Raw genomic sequence first — 21,210 nt, 5'->3', positions numbered from 1 at the left:
ATCTATCATTCTTTAGCCACACAGGTCCTTTATTTAAACAGCATAACCTATTGACGATTTTTGATATGCACAAATTCTTCCTCGCTGTTTTCATGTACACATATATGAACAACATTTTGCCAAAGTTTCTTGATACTTCCTTCATCCAAAATAAGAATTATTACAATACTAGACAGATGAATAGATTGCATATCCCAAATTTTAAATACTGTGTTTCAAGATATACTTTTAAATATACGGGACCTGTCTTATGGAATGATTTGCCAAATGTAATAAAGTTGTCTAATAGACTGTCAATATTTAAAAGACGTTATAAATTTTTTCTTGTTCATAAAGATATGCTATAAGTCTCAAGTTTTATTCAGTGTATAAGCATGCCACTATGGAGACTCTTGCCTTCTTAAATGTATGTGTTTTTTCGGTAGTATAGTTTTCTTGTTCGTATTCCATCAATGTAACTATCTTATTTGTAATACTTGGGATCAGCCATAGAAAGACCAAACGGTCTATGTTGATCCCCCCACAAACTGAACGAATTGCTTTTATGTTGTGTTTGTATGGTGTGGAATTGTTATAAGTTGAACATTTTTCTGTATTGTTCCAATGTTCTACTGTGTATGTGTTTGTTCTAGTATTACTTGTATGTTTTTTATCAGGATGTGGAAATAAATGAAATGAAATGAAATGAAATGAATAAATTTCGTCACCCGGTTGGGATTTTACTGTAAGTGCACAAAGATATTTCCAGTGATCAGAATAAGACAATTAAACACAAGATTTTAAGAAATTTAATTTGAGATTTTGCTTCAAGGATCTCAGAGAGCTTGATTAGATCAGACCAGAATCTAACTCCATTCCAAAATGAAGGGCATTGGTGGGTACAAGATCGAGAAGCTCAGCTGCCGACCACTTCATTCCCTTATTGAGTTGATTAATTACACCATATCGTATAAAGTCACTCCTTAACATTATACACTACAGTGATAATAATGATGATGATGGTAATAATTGTAATAATAGCAATAATAATAATATTAATAATAATGATAATAACACTTTTTTTTGTAGGATATCGCAAATCCACTCGTGGTCTATCTTTGTCTGTTTTTTTGATGTGTAAATGCTTGGTAAAAGATGTTCAGCTGAATTGACAGACTGGACTTGCTCTGACGTACCCTCCCTCTTTCTTCCAGGTTTGGCGGCAAGTAGCGGAGAGGAAGGTGGGTGATAATGACACGAGGGGACGGCGCCTTCGCAATCTTATCCGAAAAGGGAGAAAGGTCCAAAGGATTCTTGAGCTCTTCCTCGCGGGTAGCCGGCATCTTTTGCGTCATGTCGATCATCTCAACGGTGCCGGTGGCGAGTGACCGGTCGATCTTTTCTGGCACCCCTTTGGTGAGGATCAGACCAACAATCTCAAACATCCAGTGCGTTCCTTCGAAAAGATGCACAAAGAGATTAAGAAGAACGAAAGAGTTGTGCGTTTAATGTAATGTTCTGAAATAAAAAAAAAACAAACAAACGCACACCCACATAAATGTGGCGAAAAGTCGTGGTGTGTGTCCTCTGTGATATGATTTATAACCACCAACGTGGTGAGGAATCTATGTACTTGTCTGTGTGCATATGTATACTCGTGTCTCTCTGGGATGTGTGTCTATGTCTGTACGATTTCCCAATAACTATAGCACCAACCAGGGAGGTGAGCACCTCCCTGCACCAACATCACCATCACAACAGCGTCGTCCTACATCGGCGTGCACAAACGTTCCTGGTAGCGAGCAGTCTAAGCAGTCAGTGGGCAAGCAGCTCACGGATCACACAGTTCATTTGGGAGTCTGAGCACAACTCAGATACTAGGTTTTATTACTCGTGAAACTTGGTTTTAACAAATATCGAGTTGGGTGGTACAAAACATTACTTCATCAAATCATGACGTGAAACACATGGGAAAATGACGTTCGAGCCTGGCGGCACGAGAGCATCGGGTGCTGCTCCTAATGTTTTTATTATAAGGCTCTGCCAGACCAAAACAGCATCAGCCGAGGTCAAGTTCTCACGACCTACCGTTATATTTACCAACCAGAATTAACATATTCATAAAAGGGGGACAGATTTAACGGATTAAACTATAAACGGACTAGATTGACAGGGGAGGGAGGAGAACTGGGCAGTGAGGAAACTCAGAATACTTGCGTGCACGGGCCGCTCGCTGCCCATGTCTATTACCGAGCCGATGCTCAGTAACCGACTGTGCTATCCTCTGTTCCCCACCGACTCCGACCAGCCGCCCGGAAGGGGGGGGGGGGGGGGGGGGGCTTAACAGATTTAACTCGCCCGGGGTAAGCCGATGTGCAAATAAACTCGTAGCTTACAAACCAAATTTGCTTTTTGCTCTATGTTGGGACTTGCAGCACCCAATGCCTCTACCTGGCCAGAACCGTACCTTGTTTCGAACTTGTCTGCTCTCTGAGATCCTCGTCGGATTCTCTCTGATTTCCAGACCAAAACCCGGACACATTTATACCCTTCCCGACCACTCAAATGGAAGGGCAGATAAAGAAAACCATTACATTACGTTTGGTCATTACTTCTTAATTAAAAACTACTCTCGTTTCTCCCATTTTAGACAAAGCAAACCATACAAGCGATGACCAAAATATCTCCGCTCAATCCCTTTATTTAGATACGGCGTCTTATCTTACCGACTTATCTGTTACCCTATCTGCAACACCACACTCGCCAGTACCTTCTTTCCGGGGTTTCATATAAAACATAAATTAATTAACTCCTTATACTACGTAACAAATCACTAGATGCCTTGGGCGTACCTTCCGCACATTCTACCACAGGGAGAGACTTAATGCAGTTTTGGACAAGGACCCCCTGTTTGGGGGGGGGGGGGGTTCTTTTAACATATAACAAAATTAACACTTCCATTACCTAAACTCTTTTCTGCGGCATTACTGAAATGTGCAAAGGCTTAATCAAAGTTTCAGACAGGTCTCCATTGTTTTAGGTAGAGTCTTCGAAAAACATAAGGAGATTAACTCTACCAATAACTGAATCTCTTGCATATACCTACTTTATGCGTACAACTGAAACATCGGCAATGAATGAATTAACGTAAGCTTCCCACAGGGATCTACTGTTTTTGGCTTCATAATGAAATAAAAAAATAATTAACTCTTTACTTTCGGGAGTCTTTAATTAATGTCATAGGGTAGTGCGATTGCGACCCAGCAGTAAAAGATGTCTTAAACGTATACTTAACAAGCTGCCATTCTCCACACTGGCACCTGGAAGTCTATGTGGTAAGAAGTATTAACTCTGTAAACCTCTATCTCTTACTCTGTAAATAGCTCTGAGAGTGAATGACTTGTGCTGAGTGACAGGAAGCCTTCTCTTTTTCTGGCCGCAGAGGGCCTGTCCTGGGTGCATTTTTGTCACAATTACCAGGTACTCATAAAAAAAGAGAGTTAACGCTTGTTAATGTTCAATAGAATCGAATGAAATATGTTTCATATGATAATTTTATTCTCGTTTACATTGGTAGGATAAGATAAAGAGGATTTTTACGCCTAAATGATTAGACAAATTTTCCCTTCGAAGGTTAAAAAAAACCAGAAAAAAATGTAACAAAATAAACCATAATGCGATGATGAGTACATGCCTCGTAACAATAGAAACAAAACTCGTACACAATGGTTTTTGTCATTGTATAAAATAAAATAAATTGAAATGATTTGAGTTTATTTCATTCTTTTCCATCTGGAATTAAGAATATTGACTATAAGGAAGTTGAACATAATTTACTAGACGTTATAAAATGGTGTAATGCTAACAAATTAAGAATCAACACTTCCGAAACAAAGTATGAGACAGAACAGGTGAATTAAACGCTGTTACACCTTCGAAGAGAAAAATGTGTGTGATCATTATTGGGCGTAAGATTTATCTTATGTTATCATATATGCATAAAAGTAGATAAAATTTCTTTCAATATCACATTATATATATATATATATATTGATATTTAACCTTATTCTATTGCAGGCGTGCGTAAGAAGCATGAAATTGATTTTTTTCCCTATCAAGTGTATCTATCCATCAAGCTAGGTAGCTACAAATGTGTATATATACAAAAATATAGGTATGATACTATATTTTCACTGTTAACTGTAGTCATATCCTCTAGGAATGATCGGCGTATTTACCACACTCAATCTCTCATGAAACTCGTCATTTCAATTACTATCCTGACATACAATGTATCTGTATTTTTTATCGTGTTAGGAGTTTAAATGGAATGCAGTCCCATGAGAAATCGTATACCTGACTTTGGATAGGTGCACAGCCAGATATCGTCTGGACGAACTTCAAATGTCTGCATTGCTTCAATACTGGAGTCCAGCACATTATTGGGAAGCACAGTCCCTTTGTATATGTGCACACCAGGGGCAGATGAAGGTTCCTTTCCTTCCATACTGGCTACTGTCTTTCGGTCCTGTATCACGCAAATTGAAAATAAAAAAGAGAGAACGCTGCATGAAAATGATTGCGAACTACGGGAACGTATAACATGCAATAATCCGAATGTATATCTGATCATTATAACCAATCTTGTATTTACCCTTCATTGTGGATGTAGGTATTTGTATTTCACAGTGCTCGAACCCGATGAAGAACAAGTGAGGACTGTAATAAGCAGCCTGCATATGCTAAACTAATCAAAAGTGGAACTGTAACTCATTCTCATCGTAACGTATCTTATTCCTAAAATTTATATGATATCTAAGCTCATTTTCTTTACGAGTCAGAGGTCCCACCCACATCAACACTCCGCTTTCACCATTCAAAACATTTTCTTCGAAATTAAAGTGAAATTACGCCAATTCTTATATAGCAAAAGTTCAAGTTAATTGTTGAAATGGAGCGGAGTTCATATTTAGATGAGCTCCGCTTCCTGTTCAAGTTGATAGTGGATAGTAATGGATATACTAAGAGAAAATAAAAGTACCGTTTGTAAAAAGAGTAGATTTTAACATGTTTTTGCATTTTTTTGTAATATCACAAAATCATGTCAGCACAATTAAATGCTATGACAACGAAAGCAAAAACAAAAGGAAACAAATGCAGTGTTAAGATATTTTGTCGTTAAGACGTTTGTCACATCTCTTTCAAAATGTTCCCAAATCTGCTAATGCCGTTTCACTGCATACAGGCCGCAAGTTGATATCACCTTCGAGGGCATTCATTCTCCCTCAAAAATATACACCAAACATTTAGACGTCTGATAAGGAAGTGATTTTAGTAAAAACTGTCTTCATTTTTGACAAACCACTATTGGTCAACCACCGCGTAACTCATATAAGCCATATAAAGTTATTTTGACTGAGTGAATGATCGTTAGTATATATGATGTTTACGTGCTTGTTTTCGTTTGAAATGTTAAACCATAATGGAAAATGACAACTTGGTTTGTTATCCTGTTTCAAGTAAAAGCGCTGGAGGTGTATAGGTACATAACCCTGTATCAGACGCGGTGAGTTGGCTCAGTCCGTAGCGCGTCTGCCTCACGATCACGCGGCCCGGGTTCGAACCCTAGTCTGGATTGAGCAATGTTGTGTGTTAGCATACCGTCCCCTCTAGCAAGAGGCAAAACACTCTGTCCCTCTTCTCGGATAGGACATAAAATGGAGGTCCCGTGTGTGAGATAGTAACAACTCATGCACGTAAAAGATCCCGCTTCATTCATTCATCGCAAAGAGCAGGGTGTTTAACCCGGTGAAGTGGTCCCACCTCACATCCAACTGGACCCCATGGAAGACCAGCTTAACGTAGCTGAATATGGGCTATCCAGCCATCTTCTCAGATGGAAACAAACAAACAAACAAACAAACAAACAAACAAACAAACAAACAAAACAAACACACTTTCCTGCTCAGTCCAATTACCGTTTGTTTTATTTTTCGCTTGAGGACAACGTGACCTTACCTATAGCTTATCATGACTGAGAAAAGAAAAAAACAGCCGAGCTTGCCTTATATGAATGAAGTGATTGAACTTCGAACCAGCCAATATTGATTTTCTTTCATTCACAATAGATTGTTCCTGGAAGCTAGTAAGAGATATATAGGGTAAACAAAAACATACCCGAGCTATACTATATACCTCCACCAAAATATACCTGTCACCAATAAAAGTTTGTCACCTTTCTGTCTCTGCGAATAGCGTTCCTTGTCATGATAGATATGATATACAAACAAATCAAGTACCTCTCAACTTTACAACTCCCATTGAAAATAAGCGTGTGTACTTATGGCTATATAGCATCTGAATCTTTTCAATTATACAACTGTTCGAAATTACCCATTGTAATCATATAAAAAGGAAAGAAGGATGTATGGGTAAAAGGGGCCAAAATAAGAAAGAAAAAACGGATAAGAAGAAACCGTGAAGTTTACACGTGAGCGCAAGCATGTGCACGGCAAACGCTCTCACCTGTTGCGTATATGAAATATAGCATTTATTCCTACCTTTCTGCCCGTCCAAAAATAATTCGTTGTTAAATCCGATTATACGTTGGCTCTTGTTTTTAATTGTAGACTCAAGATTGATCTCTTTGGAACATGCTATTCTCTCTTTAATAGTCCCGAAGCTCACCTGTCGATATGAATGACTTCGTGTGTTTCACTTCTGCGAATGTTTGTATATGCAACTTTATACAAAAGGCTTGCACACGAACTGTTCGAATTCTGAAGGAGTACCTGGTCAACAGTTGGTCAAAGTCCATTTTCTTCCACGTTGCATCACAGTGCCGTATTTGGAAATAGTGTTTGGCCGTCTTACATTGTCCATTGTATTTAAATGGTTAGCCTTATCATTTGCAGGCCATTTGTCGATTTCACATTACTGAAGACGTTATAGGAGGTAGGCTGGTATGATTCATTGTACCCATTGATAGGCAAATCTTCTAATCTTCATGTAGGCCTCTATGGATTAGTATCACACACCCCTCACTCTGTGAAAGCATAGAACGATAGAAACCAATCGCACTGAAAAGATACCAAAATAATTCAACCACAGTTATAATTCTAACTATGATAAATAATCCAGTACCATCATAGTACATCTTTAAGATGACCAGTGGTGGCATATTTTCTTCCCTGCTCTGATGTATATCTGGACATTCCATGTCGGTGAAATACCAAACATACATAATACACACACACCCACACACAAACCCACGCACACATTTTTTTTCAATAATCTTTATTTGATTTCCAGAAATTCACATGATAAAACTTTCATCCCGAATGTTTGCAAACAATACACAACTATCGTTAATTAAAAGAAAAACTGTCAATCGGTACGTGATCTTTTCTCACAAAACACGCGAAAGTTTCTATAGCCTATTTAAAAAAAAAAAGATTGATGATAGAGAATCTTCCTACCTGATTCATCTTCAACTCGTTATTTGAAACAAATAAAAGCAAAAAGTTATGACATTAGTTTTCAAGTACTGGAAAAATGTTCAGATATAATGATAATATTTTTAAAAAATATTGAATAATGAGCTCTATTTTAGATTTAGAGATAGAGAATTCGGGACGTCTGCCCCGTGATGTTCTAATTATTTTTTGGCTATGATGACTCTAGGGTTTTCGAGATTACAATTTGGTGATTGACAAATTGGGTATGAATACAATGGAGGGTTTGCAGTGAAAACCCCACCAAGTTTGTTTTTTTTTTTTCAGGAAGACGCTTAAGTCTGAAAAGTATGTATATCATTAACTTTCAGTATTTTCAATCGATAGAATATGGGATCGGATGGGATTAGATAAAGAAACTTAGTGATTAATCGCACAATACGTTTCTGAAGAATGAAAATCGAATTTATTCTACTTGATCCACAGTTTGTTTTGGTAATTTCAGAGCATTATGTGAAGTAATACGTTAATTTTGAAATGTGAGGGGTTTTTTTGAACTCTAGAATTTCCATTACTTATAAACAATATGTGTGAATATTGTGAATATTATTATTGCAAGTTAACTTAGAGTCATTTATAATTCAAAAAGAAATGGCTGAAGTTCACTTCATGAAGTTCACTTCAATTCATACATGAAATAATAATAAGTATTACTGAATATAAATTTTTGAAAAGCTATGTTAAAAAGGCAAACATTCTAGGAAAATGTATTTCACGCAAACCATTGAGAAACTTTATCTATTTGCATACGTTAAATATTAATCAGCGTTTCATTGTCCTCATGGGAATAAATAATGTTAGTATTAATGGCAAGTAAACAGAAATTAAGAATGCTGGAGTACTTCATGATAGCATTGATTTATATAAGATACAGGAGATTGCCAAGAACTTCATTACTGAGGAACAACACACACAATATCAGATTCAAAAGACTTACATTATATTTATTTTTTTCATTGCTTTCTACAAGATAAGTAATCAATAATCCATGAAAGTGTTAAACCACGAAGGCCATGTCTCTGTAACATATAAACCAAATTCCCATGGTGATTCGACGGCATTTTTTCATTATCATATAATTATTACCTATTTATTTAGAACATTTTCTTATAACAACTTCAAAACTTATCAAGAAATACATGATTAGTCCGTATCAGTGGTCTTCTGAATATTATACCTCCTGCCAGTCCTCCTGTGCTTAATTATTGTCAAAAGAATGAAATATTTTGAGCTGATTCTTTTCTATACATCATAATCCATCTCGTTAGAGAGGTGTTTTTTATATTTTCTGCTGGATACTGTAAAATGGTATCATGATATAAAATCAAATTATCAAAATATTTTACATTATCTTTAGATAATGTATTTGTGCATTTTTTTTGGAAAAAAAATCCAAAAGAGTCTTGTAAACTTAATTTCTTGAGATATCCTATCAAGAAATTCTTCAAAACTATATACAAACACATCATTTCTGTTACTATTGTCAATTCTGCGATGATTTGACTTGGTCAATATGCCTCCTGATCAAATTCAAATTCAAACTTCTAGTTTTACTTCTTTCAACAGAATGTACATGTACAAAATACGGGGGAAAAATTACGCAGTACAAAATTGCGTGCATTCTACATGATACACAGGTAGGAAGGGATGCCTGTAATCATTGCAAAATGAGGCATTATTTATAAAAACATATGAATACATTCTGTGGAGAAAATGGAGTGTATAAAGATCCAAAAGATTAGGGTTCGATTCCCGAATCTAAAGGAGCAATGTTGTGTGTAAATATATAACTGTCCCCTCTTTGCATATAGAAAAATTAAACAAACAAACTTGGTAACCTGTATAAGATTGTAAGTACTGTTGGTACAATTGTCAAATTTTGTGTTACGTTATACTTGTGTTGAAAAGAGAATGCCCAATTTAAAACTTAACTGAACTGTCAAATGTTGGCGTTGTATATACCATTGTCAAAAGGCTGCAAATACTCGATATTGATTGGAATATGAGGACTATGCGTATGTCTATGTGGACTACGATTAGTTAAAAGTAAAAGAAGTAGAGAAAGGGATTAGAAAAGGAAAAGTCTGTAGCCTAAGACATATGATTGGACGTCAGGAACTCAATGTTGTAGATTCGGGGGACGCAAGACGCGTTTACTCTGACAGAGATGGCACGTTCATTCAAACTCAAACGTAGGGTCTTCTGCTGTCATCTTTTCATTGTAAAATTTGTCAAACATCTCGTTCTGAGCCACGGTGAAGCGATCCTTCCACTGACCAGCATAGCCTGCAAGAATAACGAAATACAATTATTTGTCAACAGTGAATTCCAAAGGGCATGAGTGATTTACAAATGGCAGGATTTGAGGAATTTTGAACTCATATAATTCATAACAAGACTAGAAAACTTCGAAACTTGAAAGGTGATGATAAATCTAAGTGAAAATATAAATAAAAGTACGATAGAGATATACAGGAGAAGAAAGAGCATCGGAAATGAGAATTGGCAGTAATGGGGGTCCTGGCTTACCTTTGCCCAAGAACGGCAAAGTTTTGATCTGTTCAAAGAAGTCCTTGTTGCCTTCTTTTGCGCCAGCCCCACCGGTCGCGTAGGTCTTACTCATTCCTTTGAACGAGCTGTGCTCCACAACCTTCTGAAGTTCCTCGGTGGTCAGGTCAACGCCGATATGGGCGGCCACGTCTCGAACACTGCCCACTGGATCCTATTTGTGAAATGAACACATTGCTGAGTGACCTTAATGTCGTTATCATTGTTTGTCTTTTAATCAAATATACATTACAGAAATTCATTTTAAAGCATCTGTGAAGTTTGTGAATAGAATGTATATGTTCAATGAACAGAGGAAAGTTACGATAAGAGATGAGGAAGTTTCGCGACAGGCATTGAAAAGTTGAACGTTTCTAGGCCGTTATCCTTTTACTTCGAAATCAATTGCATGCTCCATCAAGCAATCGGAAATGACAGGTAAATTGAAAACCGCCACAGCGGTAAGAAATATTTTAGGGGAGGGTACAAGCTGAAATCGAACATTTGCTGTAGTGGTACCTCGTCACCTTTTCGCTTGAACATTTACGCCAGAAACCTATACCTACACCTGGCTAGTGAAGGACGTCTAAACATCTCGTCTTTGATTGAGAACAAGAGGGAAGATTTGAACCACGACATCCTGCTTTAAAGTCCAGAATATCATACTTATACCTCACTGCATACTTCCACTCACTGTGATCTACTGTATCTGCACATATCTATGTCATTGCAGTCAAAATTTCTGTTATCAACTTACCAATATCCGTATAGGAAGGAGGTTGTCCTCAGTTTCCATTCCACTTTAGGGAGATCCTAATTCTTTAAGAATTAACGAAACATGATAATGATAGAGGTACTGCTTACCTTTTTCATACTCTCATAGAAGAAAAATGCAGCGTTTTTCTTTCCCCTGATTTTCCAGAATTCCCTGACGTGATCACGCCATGGTCCGTATATGCCCTCTGCATCACAAGAAAGAAGATATTGAAGCCAAGTACTAAATGATAAGAGACATCAGGAATAATTAGTGCTTTCTGAAACTTAACGAAATGAAAATAAGTTAAAGTAATGACCTCGCGGATAAAGGGAGTGGTATATAAACGTTCAACATGTATTCCTGTTGTCATTATTATGATTATATTTTGTCTTGATATACACGTTTAAGATAATTATTTTTATTAACATTATGAATGTGATATCAGATTTGCCGATATAGAGAAGAGCTTTCAACCGAAAGGCGCCAAATCCATTGAAAATGATGGATTTCGCGCCTTTTGGTAGCAAGCTCTTTATATGATCTATCAGTATAAGGAACTGACTGTGGTTGAAGGCTGGTGTAAATTTCATTACGCTGTAGCCACAGAAATGACATATCAACCATGTTCAAGCTTACTACTACAATTCCGGTTGCAATTACGGTTGCAATATTGTTGTGGCTTAATTGTTTGAATATTGTTTTCTCAGTATCAACACTTGAGAAAGAGCGAGTCCCTCGAAAATTTGTGTGCAAAATTAAACTGCATCATTTTTCAATAGATCTAGCGCCTTTTCGAAGCAAGGTCTTCATATATAATTATATATGCAACGGCTTCCGTCTTATAGTAAGACAGATTGATCAAAGAAAGATTTGAATTAGATTAAGGTTTGTAAGCGGGTGGAGGGCGAGTGAAGATGAAAGTAACGCATACAAAATAGTTTTTAACAGAGGGATAACATACGTTTCTAAAATAATTAGTCACAAAGACTGATTCTTATCACCATCACGCAGTGACAAACTTAGTTTCAGTGTTATGCCATCATGGATATTTAGATTCGATTCGATTCGATTCAATTAGATCCATTTTCTTTTCATTCTTTTTCCTACAAAACATGAAGGTATAACGTATAACATATCGTAAAGTAATTATACGGATGATCGCAGGTGTAAACTCGACTGTGAAAAAAATTAAAGAAAAGAAATGATTGTTAATGAGTACAGATGATACGGAAGGAGATGGCGATAATTAAGGACATGGTCAAAGAGCACCAGTAACATTGGGTGCCATCTTACAAGGTCACTTGGGACAGACAGTAACAGTAGTCCTACACTTACTATCTTCCAGAAATGAACCCAGCAAGGGCTCCCAGCTAAAGTCCGGTGGCTTGGTCTCAACTCTCATTGCCATGTTGTACAGCGAGTTTAGGGCATCCTTGGGGTTGCGAGCTACGTAAATAACCTGCGAATGAAAACAAAAAGCGTCAGAAGATTTATTCTGCAACATTTGAAACTTCAGGGATGATCATGATCATAAAATGAATGTTTTTTTATTAAGCATAGCATTTCTTGTTTTTTATTCATTGTTCCATATGTCACAGTTCATACAATTTTACATTACATTTGTTTTCAAAAGAAAAGTACAACAAAAATAGTCAATGTAAGATGAACATAAACAAATGTATATAAAACATATTTGATGACGTGTAATATATATAGGTTTACCTGGTCAATTTCATACTTCGTCATTCAAGTTCCTAATTCCGAGCATTCAATTTCACGCATTTCGCGCTCACAGCACTGAATCAGCAATCATATTCAAAATCCGATCATTCGAATTCACCTCTCGGAGCATTCAAATTTACATCGGAGCATTGAAATTAACTGTCGGATCATTCAAATACACATCGGAGCATTAAAATTAACCGTCGGAGCATTCAAAATCACTATCGGAACATTCAAATTTAAGAGAGGAGCACGTATTTCAGCAATGAGCATTCAAATTCATGTCAAGCTGGCGACGGTATCTTGTCGGTTATTCAAATTCATGAATAGGCAACCATGTTCCAAATAAGTGCATTCAATTTATAAGAAGTCCTGGCTTTAGTTAGTTTGGGACCGTGTATGTGTGTCTTTTCGTTAAGCTTTGAATATATTGGGATCTATGACGAAGGTCATTAAACCAGTATAGAGGTCCACCTGTTCACTGAAAAATATTAACTCGGGCTTCACGAAAAGGAATACACAGGCACACGTCCCTCGGATATGACATAAAATGGAGGTCCCATGTGTGAGAGAGTCACAACTCATGCACGATCCCACTTCATTCATTCATTGCAAAGAGCAGAGTGTTTAACCCGGTGAAGTGCTACCACTTTATATCCAGCTGGACCCCATAGAAGACCAGCTATTGCAGCCATCTTCTTAGATGTAAAATGAAACAAACAAACAAAAGCAAACATTAAGCCATGTATAATTATATGCGTACATACGCGCATGATACGGAAGGTTGGTTGACACCTTCGGGAAAAAAAAAAGCAATTTCGACTAGGCCTACATTGAAACAATGCATTGCAATGGTTGCATTTTGAAATTGAACGCCCAATCGTGAATTTGATTTCACGAAAATGATATATAATGCCCATAAATGAAATTCATCGCTCCGATTCTGAACGTGAATGTCCGAATATTTTCGCGTGCGTGCGCTGTGTGAATTTGAATGCACGTTAAATTAATTTGAATGACAAAAGTATGAAATTGACCGGGAACACCTATATCAAGAACCTGATTAAAAGCAGAAGTTTGTAGAATGTAGGCTCTAAAATAATGATTGGTAATTTAAGAGTTTAGTAGAATATTTTAACGGCTAAAGATAAGGGAATATACGAGAACGGAAAATGTCGATGATAAAATAGAATTGCTCTAATACAGTGTACATTATTAGCCTAAGGTACGAATGTTTAGTCACAATTTTGTAAATAGATTTCGTCACCCGATTGGGAGTTCATTGTGAGTGCACGAAGATATTTCCATTGATCAGGGTAGGACAATTAAACATAACAATTTAAGAAATTGACTTTAAATTGAACTTTAAGGACCTCAGGAAGCTTGATTGGATCAGAACAGAATCTAATCAAATGCCAAAATCAAGGGTATTTGTTGGTATAAGAAGTTCAGTGGTTGACCATTTTCATTCCCTTCTTAACTTGATTAAATGACGCTATATCGTATAAACTCATTCCCTAATTTATACACTACAATGATAATGATGATAACAAAAATGATAATGATAATATCTATAATAAAAACAACAACAATGATAATAACATGCTTTTTCACTTTATAGGATCACGCCAATCCACCAGTACCCTTTCTTTGAATTTGTATGTGTTTTTGATGAGCAATGCTTGATAAGAGGCTCAGCTTTCTAATTGACAGACTGATGGACTTGCTCTGACGTACCCTCCCTCTTTCTTCCAGCTTTGGCGGTAGGAAACGGAGAGGAAGGTGGGTAATGATGACACGAGGGGACGGCGCCTTCGCAATCTTATCCGCAAAGGGAGAAAGGTCCAAAGGATTCTTGAGCTCTTCCTCGCGGGTAGCCGGCATCTTTTGCGTCATGTCGATCGTCTCCACGGCGCCGATGGCGAGTGACCGGTTGATCTTTTCTGGCACCCCTCTGGCGAGGATCAGACCTACAATCTCAAACATCCAGTGAGTTCCTTTGAAAGGATGCACAAATGAATGAAAGTCAAATTGACAATATGAACCGCTTTGAATCATGTTAATTTTTCATGGATATAAACTATATGGAACAGATGCTGAAAAGGGGAATTCACAGGAATGACAGAAATGTGCGTTTAATGTAATATTCTGAATTAAAATATCACACACACACACACACACACACACACACACACATGCGTTGTGTAATACCGGATACTCATCGAAAAGGATAGTAAACACTAATTGTTCAAATTCAAATATTTCATACACACCAGGGAATCAAATGAATTGAATATCGCGAATTAAAGGAACTCTTATTATCTTTTATATTTGGTAAGATAAATAAAGGGGGCTTTTACGTCTGAATAGTCAAACAAGGTTTTCTGTTATATATATATATATATATATATATATATATATATACATGTGTGTGTGTGTGTGTGTGTGTGTACGCGTAGATATATGCAAGAGCTATCTCCCATAGGCGCTAAATCCATGGAAAATGATGGATTTAGCGTCTTTTGGAAGCAAGCTCTTCATTTACTATTTCTCAGCTAGTCTTGGCTGGCTGGCACCAATCTAGACACATGGGCCCGAATTCACGAAGGTGGTACAAATGAAACCATGGTTTACACCATGGACAAAAACCATGGAGCGCCAAGTGTCGCACGGAATATTTCGTTACGAAATTGGTCATTTCGTCGAGAAAATGACCTCTTCGTTAACGAAATTATCATTTCGTGGACGAAATATTAATTTAGTTACAAAATGTTGTCATTTCGTTACAAAATAATCATTTTCTCGACGAAATGGCCAATTTCGTAACGAAATATTCCGTGCGACACTTGGCGCTCCATGGTTTTTGTCCATGGTTTAAACCATGGTTTCATTTGTACCACCTTCGTGAATTCGGGCCATGAAACTCTTCACAAGAATCGTGTAAGGAGTTTAGATGGAGCGCAATTTAATCTAAAAAAAATCGTATACCTGATTTTGGATAGGTGCACAGCCAGATATCGTCGGAGCGCACTTCAAAAGTCTGCATTGCTTCAATACTGGAGTCCAGCACAACATTAGGAAGCACTATCCCCTTGTACATGTGCACACCAGAGGCATAGGAAGGCTCTTTTCCTTCCATACTGGCCAATGTCTTTCAGTCCTGTATCACGCAAATTGAAAATGATATAGAGCATGTTAAAAATGATTGCGAACGTCGGGAACGTATATATTACAATAATCCGTATTCATATTACATCATTGTAACCAATCTCGTGTTTATCTCTCATTGTAGATATATGTACTTTACAGGGCACGAACCTGAAAATCACCTGGGGTCTTTAATCTAAAGCAGCTGTAATCCAAAGTGGAACTGTAACTACAGTAAATCTTATCCTAACTTACCTTATTCCTAATATTGCTGTGCTAAGCTCCTTTTCTTTATAAGTTAGAGGTTCCACACAGATCAACACTCCGCTTTTACCAGTGAAATTACGTCAACTCAGTAGGAAAAACTCAAATTATTTTTTGAAATGGAGCTCATATTTAGATGAACTCCGCCTCATGTTCAAGTTGATAGTTATAGTTATACTAAGAAAAAGGAAAGTAACTTTTGCAAAAGAAGTTTGAAACGTCACTGTTTTGGCTATTTTTTGTTGTAAAATCACAAAATCATACAAGCATAAGTTGAATGTAATGACAATAAAGCAAAAACAAAAGAAAACAAATGCATTGTTAAGATGTTGTCTCAACTAACGTTTATCACAGCTCTTTCAAAATATTTTCAAATCTGCTAATGCAGTTTCACTAAATAATATCACCTTCGAGGGCATTAATTTTCGTTCAAAACATACACCAAATTTTTACACGACTGATAAGTGAGTGATTTCAGTCCCCCCCCCCCAAAAAAAAGTCTTCATTTTTGACAACCGTTTTGGTCTACCAATGGTCTACCATCATTTTTCAATGAATGTAGCGCCTTTTGGAAGCAAGCTCTTTTACATACATGTATATATATATATACGAAGACCTGAATATAAGAACGACCCAAGTCCAATTTTTGGCCAAATTCAGTTTGACATGGGAACTTGTAGCTTATGCATGGACTCATCTTGTGTATAAATGATAAATCCTAATTACCCCCGGAAGTGCCTGAAATGAATGAGTTAAATCTTATACTTATGTAAGAATGAAGGACTTGGGTCATTCTTACATTCATATAATAGCGCCCTCTCCCATCCTTCTCTCATCTCTATAGCAGAATATCATGTATATGAATCAAAGAACGACCCAAGTCCACCACACAAAATGGCCTCTCCACAATTAATGTAAATGTTAATTGTCATAATAATATATGTTCTAATTTGTATATACAATGTTGCCTTCCCATCACAGTTAAATAGAATATTATTGGACAAATAAAAAAGATATGAAGTTTTTTTTTAGTTTGCTCGAAATGGTCTTCCATGGACTTGGGTCGTTCTTATGTTCATATATTCATATATATATATATATATATATATATATATATCGGGTGTCCCTAAAAAAGCGGAACGGTGGATTTTCAATACCATGCGTTCTAAAAGTGATACATTTTTTGACATCATTAGAAAGAACATCTTCACAAAAGACAATGATACCAAAATCATTAAATTTGGTTTAGTACTTTTTATTCTCCGCGAATTTCTGTAAATGCAATCATTTTCAAATTTCGCCGGATTTTTGCGACTTACGAGATAATAATTTGAATGCGACACGCGATCCATACGGTGAATATTGTTTTTAAAGCTCGGTGATCCATGCCAACAAAAGATACATCTTTCACATTGGGCGCGGGTCAGAAAAAACCCCAAAACAAAACAGTGTGTGTGTGTGTCAGTCTGTCTGTCTGTGTCTGTGTGCGCGCGCCTAATGTGAAAGCTGTATCTTTTGTTGGCATGGATCAACGAGCTTACACAAATTAATGAATTTGGTATCATTGTCTTCTGTGGAAGATGCTCTTTCTAATGACGTCAAAAATGTATCACTTTTAGAACGCAAAATACTGAAAATCCACCGTTCCGCTTTATTGGACACCCGGTATATAAATATATATTATGCGTATATTTATATATTATTATTAATATAACACATATACGATAGAGAGATGCATTAATTGTAAATTCCAAATTTTCGGCGGCCTCCCCCTTTGTTGGGGATGAAACTGCCAAGTTATCTTTACAGTGAAGATAAACATGTTGATATCATTTTCAATCAACACTTATCTTAATTGTCGGAATATCAATATCTTAAAAATCCCCGCATTTATGAAATGTGACATTACAGAAAAAAAAATAAAATGTAGGAAATGTATTATTGAATTTGAGGTGCACTGAACATTCTACGTACACTCGAACTATAACATCACCAGCTGATGTAGGTTAATCTGATAATGTAGTGTATACACAATCAATCAATTCATTCTGAAAGGTGAAATCATTCTAGTTTCCATTCCATATTCCTGCTAAAACTGGATGAGTATACTATCTTGGCCAATAGGAACTCAAGAAAATGCGTTATCCCGAAAGTTCGTGCAATAGCGATGAAAAACACCAAACGTGTACCAAACCTACAAGCGCAATCGAGCAAAACGTTACCATGCTAAAGCTCCTTTCGGCACCTATACGAGTTTCATATCATCCGTATCAAGAGCATGAAATACAGATTTTACAACAGTCCAAAGGGTATGGATCACATTATATACATACATTATACACATAATCTGAAGAGAAGCTGAATTTGATATTATGATCGTCATGATAATAGTTTTAACGAAGATAAACAAATTCCTGAAAAATGGATTGGTATGTGGTAAGCAATGTAACACGGTAAATGAGGGACACCTTGACGAGGTAAAAAAAAAAAGGTGACAAAATGCTGCCCAATATCTGCCATAAAAGTTCGTCACATTGCTGTCTCTATGAACAGTGTTCCTTGTCTACCATGTTGTCATGATAGATATGATATACAAACAACTGAAGTACCTCTCAACTTTACACCAACTCCCATTGAAAATAATCATGAAGTGTAGAAATGGCTAAATACATAGCATGCGATTCTTTTCAGCTATACATAGGTTTGAACTTACCCGTTGTAAGCATATTAAAAGGGAAGAAGGGTAATTGGATAAAAAGATGCGAATGGGACCAAAATAAGAGAGAAAGGAGTAAGTTTACATGTAAGCGCAAGCGTGCGCAAGCCAAACGGTCTGACCTGATATAGCATTTATTCCTACCTTTCTGCCCGTCCGACAAGTATGCGTTGTTTAATCCGATTATACGTTGGCTCCTTTCTTTTTTTAGACTCGAGATCTATCTCCTAAAAGGCATAATATAAGTATGCTATTCTCTCATTAACTGTCCTGAAGCTTACATGTACCTGTTGATGCGAATGACTTCGTGTGTTCCACTTTTGCGAATGTTTGTACAGTATATCTACAAATGGGTTGTACACGAACTGCTCGCATTCTGAAGGAGTATACTTGGTCAAGGTCCAGTTTCTTCCACATTGCACCACGACAATGATATTCCATATTTGGAAGGAGTGTTTTGCCGTCTTACAATGTCCATTTCATTGTCAGCTTTATCGTTTGCGGGCTATTTAATATAGATATAATTCTGAAGAACTTTCGAGGTACTAGGCTGGTATGCTTCATCGTCCCCTTTGATAAGCAAATTTACTAATCTTCATGTAGGCCTATGTGCCTTAGCATCACACACCCCTCACTCTGTATAAACATGGTACGATAGAAATCAATCGCAATGAAAATATACCAAAATAATTCTGGCCACGGACTTCCATATTCTTATCATGATATAAAATACGGGTACAGTGCCATATCAAACAGTACATACTTTAAGATGACCCATGGTGGCATTTTTTTCACTGGTCTGATGTATATCTGGACATTAAATATCAATGTAATACCATACATACATACATACATACATACATAATTTTATTCACACATATAAACACACACACTTTTTGTTTTTAGATAATATTTATTTGATTTCAGAAGTTCACATGATAAAAAGTTCATCCCGAACGTATGCAAACAATACAAAGTCGGCCATCAATTGACATGATTAATCAACAGAAAAACAATCAATCGGTACGAGATCTTTTCTCGCAAACCACGCTCATATCTCTTTCAAAAAAAAAATATGGTGATAGAGAATCTTTCTGCCTGATTCATCACCTTCAATTCGTTATTTGAGATAAATGAAAGCAAAAACTCATGACATGAATTTTCAAGTATCGGAAAATATTGAGATATAGGGATATCTTTTATTTCTTTTTTCTAAATATATTCCATGATGAACTCTATTTTAGATTTAGAGACAGAGAATTCGGGACGTCTTTCCCGTGATGTTCTAATGATTTTTTGGCTATGATGACTCTAGGGTTTTCGAGATTCAAGTTCAAGTTCAAGTTCATATTTATTCTTTTTTTCCATAATATATAAACATAAATCTCACTTTCTTAAGTGACAAAATCAATGCATACAATTGTACAGAGAAAACAACAATAATAGGAAAAAAAACTAACAAATGCGATACATTGCAATAGTTGCTAAGATAACGAAAGTGAAATAGTTTTCAATATATGCACTGTTTGAAAAAAAAAACCCGGAGGGACCCACTAAAAAGACAGAGCTTGTAGAGTGTTGGCCCCTCTTGTATTAGAAGCCCGATGTAAAAATTGAATTGAAAACAGCAAAAAATCCGCACAAAAAGTTCGTCACAAAAAAGTTTGGCAGCCCACTAAGAGACAGACGAACAAACAGCTATACATAAAACAACAACAAACAGAGTAATGAACATGTAACAGGACTGGGACAGCAACAAGACTACTTGTAGGAGGAAAAACAAGAAAAAAACTGACTTGACGACACAAGAGGAAACAAGACTATAGCGTGATAAAGAGGTAACAGAATAGACAGGAATATGCAACACAGATGACGATCCTCGGAGGTTTGAGGAAGAAAGAGAAGAAGAAAAAAGAATATAGAACAAACCCTTCGACTGCGAAGTTATAGGTTAAAGAAAATCTTATAATCCAGGCTTGAGCAATAGTTACAATAATAAAGAGAACGGCAATGCCGATATTGCGGATGAGTAACAAAGTATAGCCTACAAACTAATCTGATTCTGCGAGTCGTCATTATAAGATTGTAAAAGAAAAGACTTTAATCTCCTTTTAAATGAGTAGATATAGATGGAGCAGATTTTAAATCATGATTCAGGGAATTCCAATAATTTGGTCCAGTGTAAATAAGTGTATTCTTTGCTAAAATCGTTCGAAGAAGTGGTAAATGAAACTCGTTAGAACGTCGGGTGGGGTAATTATGGAATGATTGATTTTTTTGGAACATAAAACCAAAGATAGGTGGGAGTAAATTGTTATCATACATATACATAAATTGACCTATGTTGAATTACAATTAGATGGCAATTTGATGATCGACGAGCTGGGCATGAATGAAGTGCAGGGTATGCGGTGAAAAAAAAAACCCATCAAAACAACACCAAACATTTTTAGGAAGACGGTTGAATGTGTATATATATATATATATATATATATATATATATATATATATTTATTTATTTATTTTTTTTAATTTTTTTTTTATTTTTTTTGCATAGAGACTGA

At 36.4% G+C, this 21,210-nt stretch overlaps 2 protein-coding genes across 2 annotated transcripts; both read right to left on the bottom strand.

The window, feature by feature from the left end:
• Nucleotides 1-828: 828 nt before the first annotated feature.
• LOC139718443 (sulfotransferase 1B1-like) lies at nucleotides 829-4,486 on the bottom strand. Its single transcript, XM_071629914.1, has 3 exons — nucleotides 4,336-4,486; nucleotides 1,176-1,435; nucleotides 829-918 (listed from the first exon to the last, which is right to left on the bottom strand). The coding sequence occupies exons 1-3, from the start codon at nucleotides 4,484-4,486 to the stop codon at nucleotides 829-831; spliced, it is 501 nt and encodes a 166-aa protein (XP_071486015.1).
• A 5,183-nt stretch (nucleotides 4,487-9,669) lies between these two features.
• LOC139718442 (sulfotransferase 1A1-like) lies at nucleotides 9,670-15,667 on the bottom strand. Its single transcript, XM_071629913.1, has 6 exons — nucleotides 15,508-15,667; nucleotides 14,257-14,516; nucleotides 12,133-12,256; nucleotides 10,905-11,002; nucleotides 10,023-10,215; nucleotides 9,670-9,779 (listed from the first exon to the last, which is right to left on the bottom strand). Exons 1-6 carry the CDS (start codon nucleotides 15,656-15,658, stop codon nucleotides 9,670-9,672), a joined length of 936 nt encoding a protein of 311 aa, XP_071486014.1. The 5' UTR covers nucleotides 15,659-15,667.
• Nucleotides 15,668-21,210: the final 5,543 nt, after the last annotated feature.

The sequence above is a fragment of the Diadema antillarum genome, unplaced genomic scaffold (assembly GCF_040938485.1).
Source record: "Diadema antillarum isolate AM-2024a unplaced genomic scaffold, OU_Dant_1.0 scf00000094, whole genome shotgun sequence".
Taxonomy (NCBI): Eukaryota; Metazoa; Echinodermata; class Echinoidea; order Diadematoida; family Diadematidae; genus Diadema; species Diadema antillarum.
The sequence above is the reverse complement of the archived record's forward strand: the minus strand, read 5'-3'. Positions and strand labels throughout refer to the sequence as shown.

Excerpts from the sequence above, each read along its gene's own strand:
- LOC139718442 (XM_071629913.1), bottom strand. The coding sequence starts at position 15,658 with ATGGAAGGAAAAGAGCCTTCCTATGCCTCTGGTGTGCACATGTACAAG. Across the intron at positions 11,003-12,132 it reads GGGTTCATTTCTGGAAGATA|AGGGCATATACGGACCATGG; the intron begins GTAAGTGTAGGA and ends CTTGTGATGCAG. Across the intron at positions 9,780-10,022 it reads TTTGCCGTTCTTGGGCAAAG|GCTATGCTGGTCAGTGGAAG; the intron begins GTAAGCCAGGAC and ends TTATTCTTGCAG.
- LOC139718443 (XM_071629914.1), bottom strand. The coding sequence starts at position 4,486 with ATGGAAGGAAAGGAACCTTCATCTGCCCCTGGTGTGCACATATACAAA. Across the intron at positions 1,436-4,335 it reads GTGCACCTATCCAAAGTCAG|GAACGCACTGGATGTTTGAG; the intron begins GTATACGATTTC and ends ATCTTTTCGAAG. Across the intron at positions 919-1,175 it reads ACCTGGAAGAAAGAGGGAGG|GGAATGAAGTGGTCGGCAGC; the intron begins GTACGTCAGAGC and ends CAACTCAATAAG.